We start from the raw sequence: 17,950 nt of genomic DNA on the forward strand, positions 1-17,950 counted from the left end.
ATCCGTCAAAATGTATGTCCCTAACACAAAATAAATTGTGAAAAGCGGAGTTTCCTAAAATTTCACATGAAATTAGTAATGCACCAGAGTTTTAAGTCTGTAAGTAAAAAAAACGTATGTCCCGGTCAATGACATACGCTGAAACCCACCCTTGGGACCTGCAAATATGTTGATATTTTGATGTCCCCAATCATGAAATGGGCTAATTCAAATGTCATAGTGCATTTTATGCTGCTGATTTCATTCTTTTTTATTTCGATCATCATTTACTACATCTTTGTATGAATTCATTAAATTATGTAACTGTAAAATTAACATATGATAAATCACTATAAGATTCGTTGTAAAAGTCAAATCGATGCTTAACCCCTTTTAGCTCACCTGCATTTTATGCTGCAGATTTCATTTCATTTTTTTTTATATATCATGATTTACTAACCTATGTGTAAATTCCTGAAATTATATAAGTGTTAATAATTTTTATTTTTATGAAATAATCTGCAAAGCGTGGTCCTTCAAATTTGTGTTTTTCTTGTCAGGCAAACAGAAATGCGAGGAATACAAAACTATGATACACGATTCAAATGATATTTCAAAACTGCCTAAGTGGTGTTTTCACTATACCATGCTACATACAAAATGTGGTTTCAAATATAAATGAAAGAGAAAAAGTCCCAAGTAGAGAGTACATTGTAGGAGTAGAAAATGTACGAGTTTCTCCTGTTTCATTGAAAATGATACAAAATCTGTACACAAAAAAACAAACAAACAAAAAACACATTTAATTTGCAATACAAAGCTTATTAAGTTTATTTCAAAATCTTAGCGTCATGATTTATTTTAGTGATTTAGTATGAAGATTTATTTAGGGAAATTGAATTAGTTTCACCTGAGAATTGCCTCCCCTGTTACATGTACGTCACCTTTAGTAACAGGAGGGATAAGGTTTTGTAACAGGAAGGATACAGCTAAATTTTCGTCTATCTTAGAAGAGTAAGTATCTTGATCGGTTATTGAACGCAGACTTATTAGAATGTCCATCAAAAGCCAATTGTGGTTAGCAACTCTTACCATTTTCTGACTTGAAAAGCATTGACGAATAATTTATTCAATAAAGCATTGTTGAATTTTCAATGGTAAGGGCAGAAATTTGGCACAGGAAGGATGTACACGTGTATTAGAACTGTTTCTGTATCTTAGAGTAGATATATTGTTTTGAATGAAGGTCATTCAAGTTTGTTCAAATGAAGGGCAACACCCTTCTCCAAGCGGAAATAATAGTGAAATAATGAAATACACTGACAAATTTTTTAAAATTTCTCCAGAACCAGTTGGCCAATTTCAATCAAACACTTCATACAAATCATCCTTGGGTAAAGGGAATTCAAATTTATTCAAATGAAGGGTCATGCCTCCGTCAAAGGTGGGATAATTACAAAAATGCAAAATTAGGTTGATGTCATTTAAAAATCTTCTTCTCAAAAGAAAAATGAGACGATCAAGGAAACAGTTGGGTTCTCACATCACCAAGTTGGTACAAAGCAATTCTTAATACCTATATTTCAAAATATTAAATTTTGCGGTCCTAATGTAAAATTAGACACGCATCACCTTATCTTGGCAAGAAACTTACTACTACAGAAAATTACAATTTATGGCTATAATTATGAAGTTGGAACAATCAAAAAAAACATTCTTACTCTAAAATAAACAACGACACTCAGAGTGCTATTAAAAGAGAATTGAAAAACTAGAAGTTAACTACCGCGCGTTTATCCGTCCTCGCTATCTTAAGGAACTAAGGACCGAGATAATAACTGATTACTTTGTATCGATTGTTTTTATTTCTTCGGTTCTTCTAAAAACACCAATTGGCATTCCTAATCTCATGAGATTAAATCTACATGTTACAGTAAACAATGTAAATGTAACAAACTTGAACACGCGTTTGTTTGTTTATAGACAGGGGAGTTAACCCTGCTGTTGTGAAATGGTAATCATTTGCTGTACCTTGTTAATCCCATTGTAATAATTTTGTGTTAATTGTACCTTGTTAATCCCATTGTAATAATTTTGTGTTAATTGTACCTTGTTAATCCCATGTAATAATTTTGTGTTAATTGTACCTTGTTAATCCCACTGTAATAATTTTGTGTTAATTGTACCTTGTTAATCCCATGTAATAATTTTGTGTTAATTGTACCTTGTTAATCCCATTGTAATAATTTTGTGTTAATTGTACCTTGTTAATCCCATTGTAATAATTTTGTGTTAATTGTACCTTGTTAATCCCATTGTAATAATTTTGTGTTAATTGTACCTTGTTAATCCCACTGTAATAATTTTGTGTTAATTGTACCTTGTTAATCCCATTGTAATAATTTTGTGTTAATTGTACCTTGTTAATCCCATTGTAATAATTTTGTGTTAATTGTACCTTGTTAATCCCATTGTAATAATTTTGTGTTAATTGTACCTTGTTAATCCCATTGTAATAATTTTGTGTTAATTGTACCTTGTTAATCCCATTGTAATAATGTTGTGTTAATTGTACCTTGTTAATCCTATTGTAATAATGTTGTGTTCATTGGTTAAGTCTCTCCTGTAACATTTACTTCAGTAAATGAAACGACGTTTTCATATTCTGTACTTTGTTAATAAACACCCTCTCCTGCAACATTTATTTAAGTAGACCAAACAACAATTTTATATTTATCCTTAATTATTCTGTACTTTGTTAATAAACACCCTCTCCTGCAACATTTATTAAATAAACCAAACAATTAATAATTTGATATTTATCCTTAATTATTCTGTACTTTGTTAATAAACACCCACTCCTGTAACATTTACTTAAGTATAGATCAAACAATATTTTGATTTATTCCTAAATATTTTGTACTTTGTTAATAAACACTCCAAAAGTTCTTATTCTGATATATTTTTTAATGTGACTTTAATTTGCAAAGGTTCCATCATGCTGTCCATCCTGTAACCAAAAATTTTTTTGATTTCTTTCCCTTTCTTTGTAATGTGAAAATACAAACAGTGCAGCATTCTCAACAAAACTATTTTGAAAAGTGTGGGTTTTTACTCAGACATATTTGGTACTAAGAAAGGAAAATTCACAATTCTTAGAACTATTAATCATGTCTGTCCTGTTGACAGAATATGTCTTCCTATTCTCAAATGATTCGATGCACACGAGCTCGTTCTGCATGCGATCAGTTTTTAAATCGAGACGGGCTACTGACAAACAAGTTGAAGGTGCGGGAGTTTCAACAGTCACGTTAAAAGGCAGCATTTCGCAAATTCTATGGTCATTATTACAATCTAGTTTGCCCATAGAACCTATCATTGGGTCAAATGCTGTCTGACGTGTTTCATACCGATTGTTAAGTCGTTCTTGGCACACTGATTTTGACTACTGATAACTCTGTTTACCTGATCAAGATATAGGGCTCACTGCGAGTGTGACCGGAAGATAAGGGATGCTTACTCCTCCTAGGCACCCGATCCCACCTCTAGTATACTCAGGGGTCCGTGTTTGTCCAACTCTCCATCTTGTGTTGCTTATAGGAGTTATGAGATTGATCACTGTTTGTTATCTTCACCTTCCATAGACAAGAAAGTTTATGGAAAAATTATAGATGTATGAAAAGTCACTGATTTGTCTGTCCTGTTACGATGACTGTCTTTCCTATTATAAACAAGTATCTCCTGTTACATAATCACTAGGACTTCTTCTATCTTATATTATTTTGTGCACCAAAGTCTTTTGAAAATTTCCAAGTTGTTAATACTCACAATAAACTGGATTTTTTTTAAAACAACAAACCCTGTTTTTACAATAATGAATAAATTGTCACATTTTGTAATGTTGGCATTGGTTGTTATTAAGTGTTTTAAATTTATTTTTATGGTATACCTTTCCTCCATCATGTCTCAATGCAGTTTGCAAGTTTCCATTGTGATTCTGATTTTTTTTTTATTGGCATTTAAAAATTCCTAAAAGCAGGGGTATATTATGATGAGTGGTGTCTTTTCTATATCCTTCAATTCCAAAATTATGCCGTTCCGTAGCTTCATTGCTCATTTCATTCAACTTAAAAAAAATAAGATTTCAGAAACTTAAAAATTGTTGCTTTTCAGAAATTAGCTATTAAAAGTCTAGCTATCGATTTTGATAATGACTCATTACACATACTTTATATAATTATATATCGATGAGGTACTTTAACAAAATATTAAATATTTTTTTTATGTCATGAGCCGTCTATGGATTTTTGTCATTATTGAACTTTAATTGTAGAGAACTATATTTTCGGTCAGTCGACGACGAAGAAAAATATCACTTTTGTTTACTCCTTCATTTTTTGTTTCTTCTTCCATTAAAATCCACCTATGACGTCATTCTTTTGTTCGAACACTCCATTATTTTTCAGGAATGGAGTGTTCGGAAAGTAGGTCAACCTTTATACAAGTAGATATAAATGCATGCAACAAAAGAATGAAAAACGTAAGACATGATTAAAATGCACAAAGTTTAGTAGCAAGGGGCCAGCAAAGGTGGATTTTAAGTGGGTCAATGTACTCGTATCACGCCATTCCTTAAAAGCAATGGACCTCGGCCCCTTCGGGGCCTCGGTCCATTACTTTTAAGGAATGGAGCGATACTCGCACATTAACCCTTACATAATGCCGAGGGTATCCGGGTTAGCATTGGTCCTCAGTACTCCTTGTTTGTCGTAAGAGACGATTAAATGGGACGGACCGCAAAAACCGAGGTCCCGTGTCACAGAAGGTGTGGCACAATAAAGGTCCCTCCCTGCTCAAAGGCCATATAAGCGCTAAGCAAAGGCCTAAATTTTGCAGCCCTTCACCAGCAGTGGTGACGTCTCCATATGAGTGAAATATTCCCTTGTTGATGTTCCTGTAGAGGGATGGGTGGTATGCCTATGATGTTGTTGACAATGCGGGACATCATGGTAACATGAGCAGCATGTCGTCTGGATTGGAGGTTGTTCCATCACCCTAGTGACACTGCTCTCTCTCTCTCTCTCTCTCTCTCTCTCTCTCTCTCTCCCTCTCTCTCTCCCTCTCTCTCTCTCTCTCTCTCTCTCTCTCTCTCTCATGTACTTTCTCACGGTGAACCGAGTTGCTCTTCTTTGGATTCTTTCCGCAACCGCTTGGTGGGTTTCATCAAGTGTTATCCCACACAGTGGCAGCATATTCCACTTGGGGTTGAACAAGGCTTTTATAGCTCAGCTCCTTGATTTTCCTTGGGCAGCTGGAAATGTTTCTTGTGAAACAAAATCACTGCAAGAAACGATTTTCATAACCAAGGGAATATAAGAATATAAGTCAATTGTAACAGACAAAACTAGGCTAATAGATTTACAGCCAATACAAAGACCTAACTTTGCATGAAAAAATAACGGAAAATAAACATTGTCAAAAAAGTGGGGGGGGGTCTCCTGCCCTCTGGTTCTACGTGCCTGCTCTTATGACATATGCCGTCGACAAGACGAAGCCTTATAATTATCATCTTCGCAAGCCAAACGTTTTCGGGAGCGAAGATGTATAATTATGACAAATTCATTCCAGGAAAATTTAAATCGGGCTCGATGAGCAGTAAACATTTTTCATGTACATTATGCGTTTCCAAACGAAGAAGAGTGCCCTTTACGAAAGAACAGATGTGAGATGATCTTGCAGTTATTTGAGGAATACGTCAATGTTTTCTAGAGCTACATCGTTTTTCAGGTCCATTTCACCATCGTCAAGAAAACTCAAGTTTTCTTTTGCACACTTACCATCGTATTTCCAAGTAAATTTTAGGTAAGTTTTAATTTTACAGATTTTTGTTGTGGAGATTGCGTAAGATGGCAAAATGAATTGTATTTTAAAACAGATGAAGTTGTAAGATCGTGTTAAATCTCATTTTTTAAAGACTAGATTTGAGTCAAATTGCGTACAGCTTCACTCGTTTTGCACGTAGCGCCAACTCTTAGTCTCACTATAAAAACAAGGAACAGAAGAAATTCGGATGTACACATTGATCGAGGATATTTCATACTGATCATGTTGCGAACAACATTGATAATGGACGAAGCATAAGTAACATTTTATTCTATATGAGTGATTAATGTTGCTAGAATACTTTTCAGTCCATTCACTATTTCTAGGACTTGTTTTTAATGTAGCATGGTGAAAATGAACTTGACAATTATTAAACATGTTGACAGATCAAGCTCAGCTACCTGTATATTGATAAGATTATAAAAATCATTGGAAATGACTATTTGATATCAAGGCAGTGATTATTCCAAAATTTATTGAATAGTACCCCATGCAGCAATGACGTATAATATGATTACGGTGTGACCGTTGGGGCGAGCGCAGCATATCTGAATACATTTTCAAAAAATTTATATTGAAAACAAGGAAAACTGATCTGGTTCACTGTCAATACGTAGGATTACTGTCTTGCTCTTCTCGCCAATGTAGGAATCAGTTTAGCGGGAAATGCAACGAGCGTGTTGTGACGTAGCCTGGTAGTTGTGACGTGACTGTTTACATTTCTTTAGACAATATTTTAAAAAGAAAGGGGGAAGAATATGATTGTCATCCTTTCCTTTCAAATAAGAAAGGTTTGTAATACTTCAAAGATTTTTTTTATTATTATTTTATGAATCGAACCATCCACCATTTTGTACGAGGGACTTCTGGGATTGGCGTCAAAAAAAAATTCTTGTTAGAGGTTGAGATTTAGCTCGGATTATTTCCCGCGCTCTAGTCATTAGAGCTCGCAGTACGAGCCAGCGCTCCGCGCTGGCTCGCTGCACTCACTATTAATTTAACACAATAATTAAATATTTCAACATTTGCAACACATTAAATGAATTTCTATAAGTTGACTGTTGACCCCCCTTTTCGTTGTTGTAATCAATGATACCTTGAAATCCATTAACAAGCCTAGATTTAATCAAGATGATCATGATATCAGCAGTCTATGCGAAAGTGTTTTTTTTACCACACATTCGGTCCTGTGTAATCAATGAACACACCTGACCAAACCAAATTTTGTCAGACCAAAAACCTAATGTAAATAAGTGAAACACGTGAAAACGCAGAACCAAGGAAATCTTATTTATTATACTAGTAATACTATGCCAGGGATCCATCACGTATAATACTTTAGACTGTCCATGCGGTTTTAATCACATTCATTTACGTATTTGGATTTGTGTAATATTTTTTACTTATAACAAACATTTAAATCACTCCGCATCAAAATAGTAAAGCTCAAAACCGGACACTGAGACATAGGACATTCTGGTCTGGTGTAAAAAATTATGCATCAGACCTGAGGCACTGCACATCTGTATGGTCCGATGTCTTTCGCATAGACTGTGTCAGATATTTTCATAGCCAGTGTTTGTCAGAAGCTAGATTTAGTCAGAAAATGAATTATGAAGCTAGATTTAGTTGTAAATGAACTAATTTTTGGATATTGATTCATGAACAGGTCAGCCTCTGCCATGGCCAGTCAGCATGCCCTGGAGGTGTTTGAGCACAAGGACATCATTCGTTCTGCTGGTGACAAGCGTGTGTACCGAGCCATGACAATGAAGAATGGAATTAAAGTAGTTCTGGTCAGTGACCCAGATACAGACAAATCCTCCGCAGCCCTGGACGTCGGTGTTGGTCAGTGTTTGTGATTTTATTGGTATTTTGATTCTCTAATATCAACTGCACGGTACATCATTGTAATTCACATGTCTAAGTCAGCATTTATTTCATTTTTCATTGATTGTGCATGTAAGTTCTGTAAATCATGTTAAGAAGTAGTTTTTTCCTCTTCTTCTGTGTGGTCATTTTTTGGGACATTGTCTACCTGTATACATAATGGAGAAATGATTTTTCAGAATTTTCATGTAACAGACATTTTACTTGAATTTTACTCCAAAATGAAGTAAGTGTGTGTTGAAGGAGAATTTTTTTTATTTTGAAGGTTTTATGAAAGACCCAGAAAATCTACCAGGGCTGGCTCACTTCTGTGAACACATGTTGTTTCTCGGGACCAAAAAGGTGGACATGACTGAAATAAATATAAAGAGCATTTGTTGCAAATTTAACATGAAAATAAAATAAAAATTTCATTATATAAGAAAAGAAAAAAATACTTAATGTCTTAAGTTTTATTTAAATGGAATACAAGTATTAAAAATGTCAACAACATATATAGTACATTGTTTTGGTGAAGATGAATGTTGATAAATTTGTTTATTACATGTAGTATCAAAAGTAAAATATTGCAGTACATATAGTTCATCATATTTTTTTCAGTATGAAGAAGAAAATGCATACAACAAGGTAATGATCCTCTATACAACCACACAAGCTCTCACACGGAATCCTCTATACAACCACACAAGCTCTCACACGGAATTCTCTATACAACCACACACGCTCTCACACGGAATCCTCTATACAACCACACAAGCTCTCACACGGAATCCTCTATACAACCACACAAGCTCTCACACGGAATCCTCTACACAACCACACAAACTCTCACACGGAATTCTCTACACAAACACACAAGCTCTCACACGGAATTCTCTACACAACCACACAAACTCTCACACGGAATTCTCTATACAACCACACAAACTCTCACACAGAATTCTCTATACAAACACACAAGCTCTCACACGGAATAAAGTTTGATATTAATTGATAACATTGGTGTAGGTGGACTTTTTGTATAATTCTCGAATTTTGTTTTTATTTTCAGTTTCTTAGTGAACATGGGGGGATGTCCAATGCTTATACATCGTCAGAAAACACAAACTATTTCTTCGATGTGAGACCAGAGAACTTATCAGGGGCATTAGACAGGTATTGCAAACATTCATACAAACTGAATTATCAAAACATTAGACAGATGTGGTATTGCTACTTATTGGGGGGGGGGGGGGGGGGGCATTAGACAGATGTGGTATTGCTACTTATTGGGGGAGGGGGCATTAGTCAGATGTGGTATTGCTACTTATTGGGGGAAGGGGGGAGGGGCATTAGTCAGATGTGTTATTGCTACTTATTGGGGGAAGGGGGGGGGGCATTAGTCAGATGTGTTATTGCTACTTATTGGGGGAAGGGGGGGGGGGGGGGCATTAGTCAGATGTGGTATTGCTACTTATTGGGGGAAGGGGGGGGGCATTAGTCAGATGTGGTATTGCTACTTATTGGGGGAAGGGGGGGGGGGCATTAGTCAGATGTGTTATTGCTACTTATTGGGGGAAGGGGGGGGGGGCATTAGACAGATGTGTTATTGCTACTTATTGGGGGAAGGGGGGGGGGCATTAGTCAGATGTGTTATTGCTACTTATTGGGGGAAGGGGGGGGGGGGCATTAGTCAGATGTGTTATTGCTACTTATTGGGGGAAGGGGGGGGCATTAGTCAGATGTGGTATTGCTATTTATTGGGGGAGGGGCATTAGACAGATGTGTTATTGCTACTTATTGGGGGAAGGGGGGGGGGCATTAGTCAGATGTGTTATTGCTACTTATTGGGGGAAGGGGGGGGGCATTAGTCAGATGTGGTATTGCTATTTATTGGGGGGGGGGCATTAAACAAATGTGGTATTGCTACTTATTGGTGGAGGGGACATTAGACAGATGTGGTATTGCTACTTATTGGGGGGGGGGGGGGGGCATTAGACAGATGTGTTATTGTTACTTATTGGGGGAAGGGAGGGACATTAGTCAGATGTGGTATTGCTACTTATTGGGGGAGGGGGGCATTAGACAGATGTGGTATTGCTACTTATTGGGGGAGGGGGGGGGGGGGCATTAGACAGATGTGTTATTTTTACTTATTGGGGGAAGGGGGGGGGGCATTAGACAGATGTGGTATTGCTACTTATTGGGGGAGGGGGGGGGCATTAGACAGATGTGTTATTTTTACTTATTGGGGGAAGGGGGGGGGGGGCATTAGTCAGATGTGGTATTGCTACTTATTGGGGGAGGGGGGCATTAGACAGATGTGGTATTGTTACTTATTGGGGGAAGGGGGGGGGCATTAGTCAGATGTGGTATTGCTACTTATTGGGGGAGGGGGCATTAGACAGATGTGTTATTGCTACTTATTGGGGGAAGGGGCATTAGACAGATGTGGTATTGCTACTTATTGGGGGAAGGGGGGGGGAGGGCATTAGTCAGATGTGGTATTGCTACTTATTGGGGGAAGGGGCATTAGACAGATGTGGTATTGCTACTTATTGGGGGAAGGGGGGGGGGGGGCATTAGACAGATGTGGTATTGTTACTTATTGGGGGAAGGGGGGGGGGGCATTAGTCAGATGTGGTATTGCTACTTATTGGGGGAGGGGGCATTAGACAGATGTGTTATTGCTACTTATTGGGGGAAGGGGGGGGGCATTAGTCAGATGTGTTATTGCTACTTATTGGGGGAAGGGGGCATTAGACAGATGTGTTATTGCTACTTATTGGGGGAAGGGGGGGGGCATTAGTCAGATGTGTTATTGCTACTTATTGGGGGAAGGGGGGGGGCATTAGTCAGATGTGGTATTGCTATTTATTGGGGGGGGGGGGGGGCATTAAACAAATGTGGTATTGCTACTTATTGGGGGAGGGGACATTAGACAGATGTGGTATTGCTATTTATTGGGGGGGAGGGGGGCATTAAACAAATGTGGTATTGCTACTTATTGGGGGAGGGGACATTAGACAGATGTGGTATTGCTACTTATTGGGGGAAGTGGGGGGGGGGGGCATTAGACAGATGTGTTATTGTTACTTATTGGGGGAAGGGGGGAGGGCATTAGTCAGATGTGGTATTGCTACTTATTGGGGGAGGGGGGCATTAGACAGATGTGGTATTGCTACTTATTGGGGGAAGGGGGGGGGGGACATTAGACAGATGTGTTATTGTTACTTATTGGGGGAAGGGGGGGGGGGCATTAGTCAGATGTGGTATTGCTACTTATTGGGGGAGGGGGGCATTAGACAGATGTGGTATTGCTACTTATTGGGGGAGGGGAAATTAGACAGATGTGGTATTGCTACTTATTGGGGGATGGGGCATTAGACAGATGTGGTATTGCTACTTATTGGGGGAAGGGGGGGGGTATTAGTCAGATGTGGTATTGCTATTTATCGGGAGGGGGGGGAGACATTAGTCAGATGTGGTATTGCTACTTATTGGGGGAGGGGGCATTAGACAGATGTGGTATTGCTACTTATTGGGGGAGGGGGCATTAGTCAGATGTGGTATTGCTACTTATTGGGGGAGGGGGGACATTAGACAGATGTGTTATTGTTACTTATTGGGGGAGGGGGCATTAGACAGATGTGGTATTGCTACTTATTGGGGGAGGGGGCATTAGACAGATGTGGTATTGCTGACGTTCATACAAACTGATTATGTCAAGACTTGCAGATCTGACGTGGACCCCTAATATGGTGCTCACAGTAGATGTAAAAAAAACAAGTTAAATGATACACGTCTGCGTTGCTTGCGCAATAGATGTTTTTTTCTGGTTGCATGAGTTAAATGATACACGTACCATATATGCTCGCCTATAAGTCGGATTTTTGGGGATTTAAATTTTGGTCCAAAACTCTATGTCCGACTTTAATATAGGAGTGTCCTAAGAAGATTAGTATTTTTCTGGATGGCATAATGTATAGCCTAGTATTTGTCAAACAACAAAAACATGGACAAAATAAACAAAATAGTAACTGTGAATGAAAAGTGAAATATTGATGTCATATCCCAAAATAGTATTGGAATACAGATAAATACATAAGAGTATTGATATGAAATTGATTTGTTGGGAAAAAATATCAAATATCGGCACATTTCTCAAAATATTGTTTAAAACACAGGTGAACACATTAGAGCATTGATTTGAAATTGTCAACCGATTCTTGAAAAAAGTTAGACCTACTTATAAATGGGTCAATGGCAATTCCCTCCAAAATAACCTAAAAACTATAGGCGAACCGAATTATAGGCGAGTATATACGGTAGGTCTGTGTTGCTTGCACTATCGATATTTTTCTGGTTGTAGATTCGCTCAGTTTTTCTTGTGTCCCCTGTTCACACCTTCTGCCACAGACAGAGAAGTGAACGCAGTAAACTCAGAAAATGATAAAAATTTACAGCAGGATCCATGGCGATTCAACATGTTAGACAGGTCGCTAGGCGATCCGAGCCACGACTTCACGAAATACGGGACAGGTCAGTAGAGTTGTATTGCTGATGTCGAACAGACTGCACTCTGTAGCTTTTTTCTATTGTTGATTTTTCCATATTACTCGTATTTAAGTGGAATTTAGTGATTTTCCCATAAAAATAGTTATATATGCTTAGCGAGAGTTAATTTTAGCGACTTTATAATTCCTAGAATGATAACTATTGTCTACGATATGGAATAAATTGTTAGCAATATTCAATTTTTGCTTTATATACGGTATATGTATGAAATAGAAAGTTAAAAGGGGATATTTAATCTTTGCCAGATTTTTTACGTTTTTGTCTTTTATATGATAACAATTATTCTGAAATCTGATTGGTTAATAGAACTGACTTAATGATTAGTGAAGTTTTGACTTGATGATTAGTGAAGTTTTGACTTGATGACGAGTGAAGTTTTGACTTGATGACGAGTGAAGTTGTGACTTGATGACGAGTGAAGTTGTGACTTGATGACGAGTGAAGTTTTGACTTGATGACGAGTGAAGTTGTGACTTGATGACGAGTGAAGTTGTGACTTGATGACGAGTGAAGTTGTGACTTTGTGACTTGATGACGAGTGAAGTTGTGACTTGATGACGAGTGAAGTTGTGACTTGATGACGAGTGAAGTTTTGACTTGATGACGAGTGAAGTTTTTGACTTGATGACAAGTGAAGTTGTGACTTGATGACGAGTGAAGTTTTTTATTTGATGACGAGTTTTGATTTGATAGGTAACAAGGACACCCTGGATACCATTCCTAAATCTCTTGGACTAAACACAAGAGATGAGCTGCTCAAGTTCCATTCCAAGTATTACTCCTCCAATATCATGTCATTGGCCGTGTTGGGTAAAGGTCAGTATCATTAAAAATCATGTCACTGGCCACACTTATAGAGGTCAGTATCATAAAAAATCATGTCACTTGTCATACTGGGTAAAGGTCAGTATTGCTCAAAAATCATGTCACTGGCCACATTTAATAGAGGTCAGTATTGCTCCAGTATGATGTCACTGGCCACACTTAATAGAGGTCAGTATTGCTCCACACTGGGTAAAGGTCGGTAGAAGAGTCACTAATGCATGTGTAAATTTAGGACGTGCTTTTTATGCTATATTTTTTTTTAATGATATAATGTGCTTTTCACATGTTGGTCGGTCAGCATACAATACTGTGTATATTGCTCTGTGGATAGGTCAGCATACAATACTGTGTATATTGCCCTGTAGATAGGTCAGCATACAATACTGTGTATATTGCCCTGTAGATAGCAGCTAGAGAAGGCTAGACCTGATAGTGTGTCAAAGGTCACACAAGTTTTCCATCTTACAAACAGCATTGTTTGTTATACTGATAACTGGAAATCTGATGGTCATGAAACTTCAGTTCAGAGTGGGGTTGGTCATGACAAGTAGATTTTAAGGTGAATAGGTCATAGGGCTTTTTACCCAGCTTGGTACATGAGTAGTTCTACTTTCCCTGTCATTCATTAAACTCTGTACTTGGGGTGATATGTCTAGTGGACAACTCCTTGCTGTTAATTTCAAAGTCAAAAGGTCACCATATTTCCTACACAGAGTGAGGAGCATGAGTGTTTTACTAATATTAATTTGTATTGGATGGAAAGTAATGTAGTCATTGTGATCTATTTCGTGATGTATTTTCAAATTACATTTAGAATGGTTGTAGTAATTTCTTGTTGTATTTCCAGAGTCTTTGGATGATTTGTCAGAAATGGTAGCTCCGTTGTTCCATCCCGTGGAGAACAAATCCGTGGAAGTCCCTCATTGGTCAGAGGGTCCCTACGGCCCAGAGCATGTCAAGGTCAGAATACATTATGTCAAGGTTAAATGTAATTTTAATGTTTATTTATCAATGAAGAGTTTTATCCATTTAGTATTGATACCACCCACCACACACATACACACTCACCACCCTCAGAAACTTCATATGGTTGCTAAATATAGATAGAACATCCACATGATGAAAATACAAAATATATATGCATCTTACGTTTTTAGTATATTTGGCAGTGGTCTTAATACTCTGTATTTATTATATAAAAAAAATACCAAAAAAACTATATTTTCACCACATATTAAAGTTTACAGTGTTCATATGACACTGTTTTTTTTAAATTACCTGTAATATTCTGAATATCACATGTATTACTTTGAATAATTCATAGAGAGGGGGTTCATGCGATTAACAATCACTGACGGCTCAGTGGTCATTGTCAAACAATTAAGGTGGCACACACCGTAATAACAATACCTGTTATTTATTACTTGGCAATGCCAGAAATTTCATCCTTTTCCTCCACACTCATTGTTTTGTTGTCTTTGATCTGGTTGACGTATATAACAAAAAAAAGTCTGGAAAACTGTTTGACCTACTTGTAGCCCTAAAGTAGGTCAAGGATGAATCAATTCAGCTGAAATGCAAACTCACTGTTATGCTTCCTGAGGGAGAAACTATGACCAAATTTCAAAGTCGTACATTAATTTGTGTAAAATATATAATTTGTAAAAACAAAAGTTTGGGATGGAAGATGAAAAAAAAATATTAAAAGCTTGAGGGAATGTTAGATATTAACTTTGTTATTTGTGGTGTTGTAGAAAATATTTTATGGCGTGCCTGTGAAGGACCTGAGAAACTTATCTGTATCGTGGACCATTCCTGATCTCTCCGACTACTACGCTTCAAATGTAAGGGACTAACAAAGCAACATGTATCCTGTTGTGATCTACATTAAAACATATCAGAGATATATCATCCTCGTCCAATTTTTCTGTTTCACTTTTCAGCCAGGACACATACTGGGCCATTTGATTGGACATGAAGGAAAGGGCAGCTTGTTGTCAGAGCTTAAACAAAAAGGTTAGCTATTGACAGAAATCATTTTGTCAAACTGACGAGACTAGATGATAGAAACTGTTTGTTCACTGTCAATTTGTTTTCAACATTTATTTCATTATACCCCCCGCAACAAGTTGTGGGGGGTATACTGGAATCGGGTTGTCCGTCCGTCCGTCTGTAGACGCAATGGTTTCCGGGCTCTAAAGCATTATCCTTTCCACCTACCATCACCATATCATATATATGGACTACCCATGGGATGAAGATGTTCCCTATCGATTTTAGGGTCAAAAGGTCAAAGGTCAAGCGCACTGGACATCGAAGTAGCAATATTGTTTCCGGGCTCTAAAGCGTTATCCTTTCCACCTACAGTCACCATATCATACATATGGACTACCCATGGGATGAAGATGTTCCCTATCGATTTTGGGGTCAAAAGGTCAAAGGTTACGTGCGCTGGACATCGAAGTAGCAATATGGTTTCCATTTAAATTCTTTAACGGCTTTTTTCATCGCATGGAGATGCTGTGTTCCTAGATAATCCATTTCTCCCTACAAACGAGAATACCCAAGGTTTGTCATGCCATTTGTTTTTTACACTCAGTAAAGATGTAGTTTATACCTATTACCAACACCCTTTGGGAGATTGGGGTAAGCGGGGGGTATTCTTAGTGAACATTGATTACAGTACCTCTTGTTTCAAATCTAAACTAGTTCTAATTGTAACGGGGACCGTTACATATGTTCCCCAAACCTCCCTCAAATAAAATGTGATGTCCTTGTGAATCTATAGCAAAAAATCATTTTATTTTAGCCTTTAATTACATGTACTACGTTTAATATGGTCATTTCAGTACCAAGAAATGAAAGAAAGCGTTGCACGTGCATACACGCGCACGCGTGTATGATTCCGAATTTTTGTTGATGTCGTGCAACACGCATTTGTATCATATACTCACAGTATGAATTTCATAACGTTTCCACCAAATATAAGGAAGTTATAGCGATTTTAAAATCGTCCAATCAGAATTCAGCACACGTGCATGCACGTGCTGAGCAGTAATTCTAACCACAGCAATTTGTAAGGAGTACCAAAACACATCTAAAACCCTAATATCAATAGAATTTGATGAAAAACAAAAACGTTATCGTCCTTAAAAAATCGAACATTTGAAAAACGTCGCACGCGCATGCGCGTGTGCGTTGGCATTTTTTGTTATACCAATATATAGATACACATATTGTGTACGTATGCTGTTAAAATCATCTCATTCGCTTCATAAATAAGATAGTTACAAACGTTTTAGTACTATCCAATCAAAATGAAGCGCACGTGCATGCGCGTGCAAATTGGTAATTTTGACCATGCAAATCAGTTAAGGGTCTCAATATCTACCTATGATATGAATATTAAGTCATTTCAATGAACAACAAAAAAGTTAGACTGATTCCAAAGTTAGTGTATAAATTTTGTAATGCATGTGCACGCGCATGCGTGCGCGTGCAGACAAAATTACTATCATTTTTCATATCTACAAATGATATACTACCATTCTATTTAGGTTTCATATCGATCCCTTTAGCATTCCGATTTTCCAATTTTTGTACCAAAATTACAATGCACGTGCGCGCGCGTGCATGCATGTGCAGACAAAATGACTATCACCATGCACATCTACAAACGCTATACTATCATCCTGGAAAGTTTCATATCGATCCCTTTTGTAGTTTCTGAGAACACTACCGGACAAAAAAGTACCGGAGAAAAAGAATAATAATAATAATAAGAAACAGAGTAAAAACAATATGTTCCCAAACTTTGTTTGGGGAACATAATAATAATAATAATAAGAAACAGAGTAAAAACAATATGTTCCCAAACTTTGTTTGGGGAACATAATTAACGACTTTCGTAGGACAAGTCTTGTTATAAAATGATTCTCTATAAGAGGTACATTGTTGGAATATTATGAAAACATAGTAACTTCCCCTGCTGGTATATAGAACATGGCTGTAGTGGATACCTGCCTATAATGAACTTCCAGTCTCCTACTGGTATATAGAACATGGCTGTAGTGAATACCTGCCTATAGTGAACTTACAGTCACTTACTGGTATATAGAACATGGCTGTAGTGGATACCTGCCTATAGTGAACTTACAGTCACTTACTGGTATATAGAACATGGCTGTAGTGGATACCTGCCTATAGTGAACTTACAGTCACCTACTGGTATATAGAACATGGCTGTAGTGGATACCTGCCTATAATGAACTTCCAGTCACGTACTGGTATATAGAACATGGCTGTAGTGAATACCTGTCTATAATGAACTTACAGTCACTTACTGGTATATAGAACATGGCTGTAGTGAATACCTGCCTATAATGAACTTACAGTCTCCTACTGGTATATAGAACATGGCTGTAGTGGATACCTGCCTATAGTGAACTTACAGTCACTTACTGGTATATAGAACATGGCTGTAGTGAATACCTGCCTATAATGAACTTACAGTCACTTACTGGTATATAGAACATGGCTGTAGTGGATACCTGCCTATAATGAACTTACAGTCACTTACTGGTATATAGAACATGGCTGTAGTGGATACCTGCCTATAATGAACTTACAGTCTCACCCAGTAGAATAAAGTAATGAATGATATTCACGAATAACAAATTGTGATATCAAAAAAGTTGTTTGACTTTTACGGACTATTTTTGAGGAGGTCATAGAATTATGACCATGTTATGTAATAATTGTGTCTGTGGTCGTGCTGAGACTGAATTTCTTTCTTTGAAGGGTGGGTCAACTCCCT

The 17,950-nt window shown here is 37.4% G+C and overlaps 1 protein-coding gene across 1 annotated transcript in view; it reads left to right on the top strand.

Annotated features, from left to right (window-relative positions):
- Window positions 1–5,647: 5,647 nt before the first annotated feature.
- LOC125659579 (insulin-degrading enzyme-like) overlaps window positions 5,648–17,950 on the top strand; it is a 29,295-nt gene continuing 16,992 nt past the window's right edge. Inside the window, exons 1-11 of the mRNA XM_048891295.2 lie at window positions 5,648–5,841; window positions 7,532–7,710; window positions 8,018–8,094; window positions 8,353–8,379; window positions 8,804–8,907; window positions 12,104–12,273; window positions 13,003–13,125; window positions 13,982–14,094; window positions 14,889–14,978; window positions 15,078–15,150; window positions 17,935–17,950. The exon at window positions 17,935–17,950 is cut by the window's right edge and continues 77 nt beyond it. Coding sequence (XP_048747252.2) covers window positions 5,738–5,841; window positions 7,532–7,710; window positions 8,018–8,094; window positions 8,353–8,379; window positions 8,804–8,907; window positions 12,104–12,273; window positions 13,003–13,125; window positions 13,982–14,094; window positions 14,889–14,978; window positions 15,078–15,150; window positions 17,935–17,950 — 1,076 coding nt within the window. The 5' untranslated portion in view covers window positions 5,648–5,737. The remainder of the gene's footprint in view (window positions 5,842–7,531; window positions 7,711–8,017; window positions 8,095–8,352; window positions 8,380–8,803; window positions 8,908–12,103; window positions 12,274–13,002; window positions 13,126–13,981; window positions 14,095–14,888; window positions 14,979–15,077; window positions 15,151–17,934) is intronic.

The sequence above is a fragment of the Ostrea edulis genome, chromosome 9, assembly GCF_947568905.1.
Source record: "Ostrea edulis chromosome 9, xbOstEdul1.1, whole genome shotgun sequence".
NCBI lineage: Eukaryota > Metazoa > Mollusca > Bivalvia > Ostreida > Ostreidae > Ostrea > Ostrea edulis.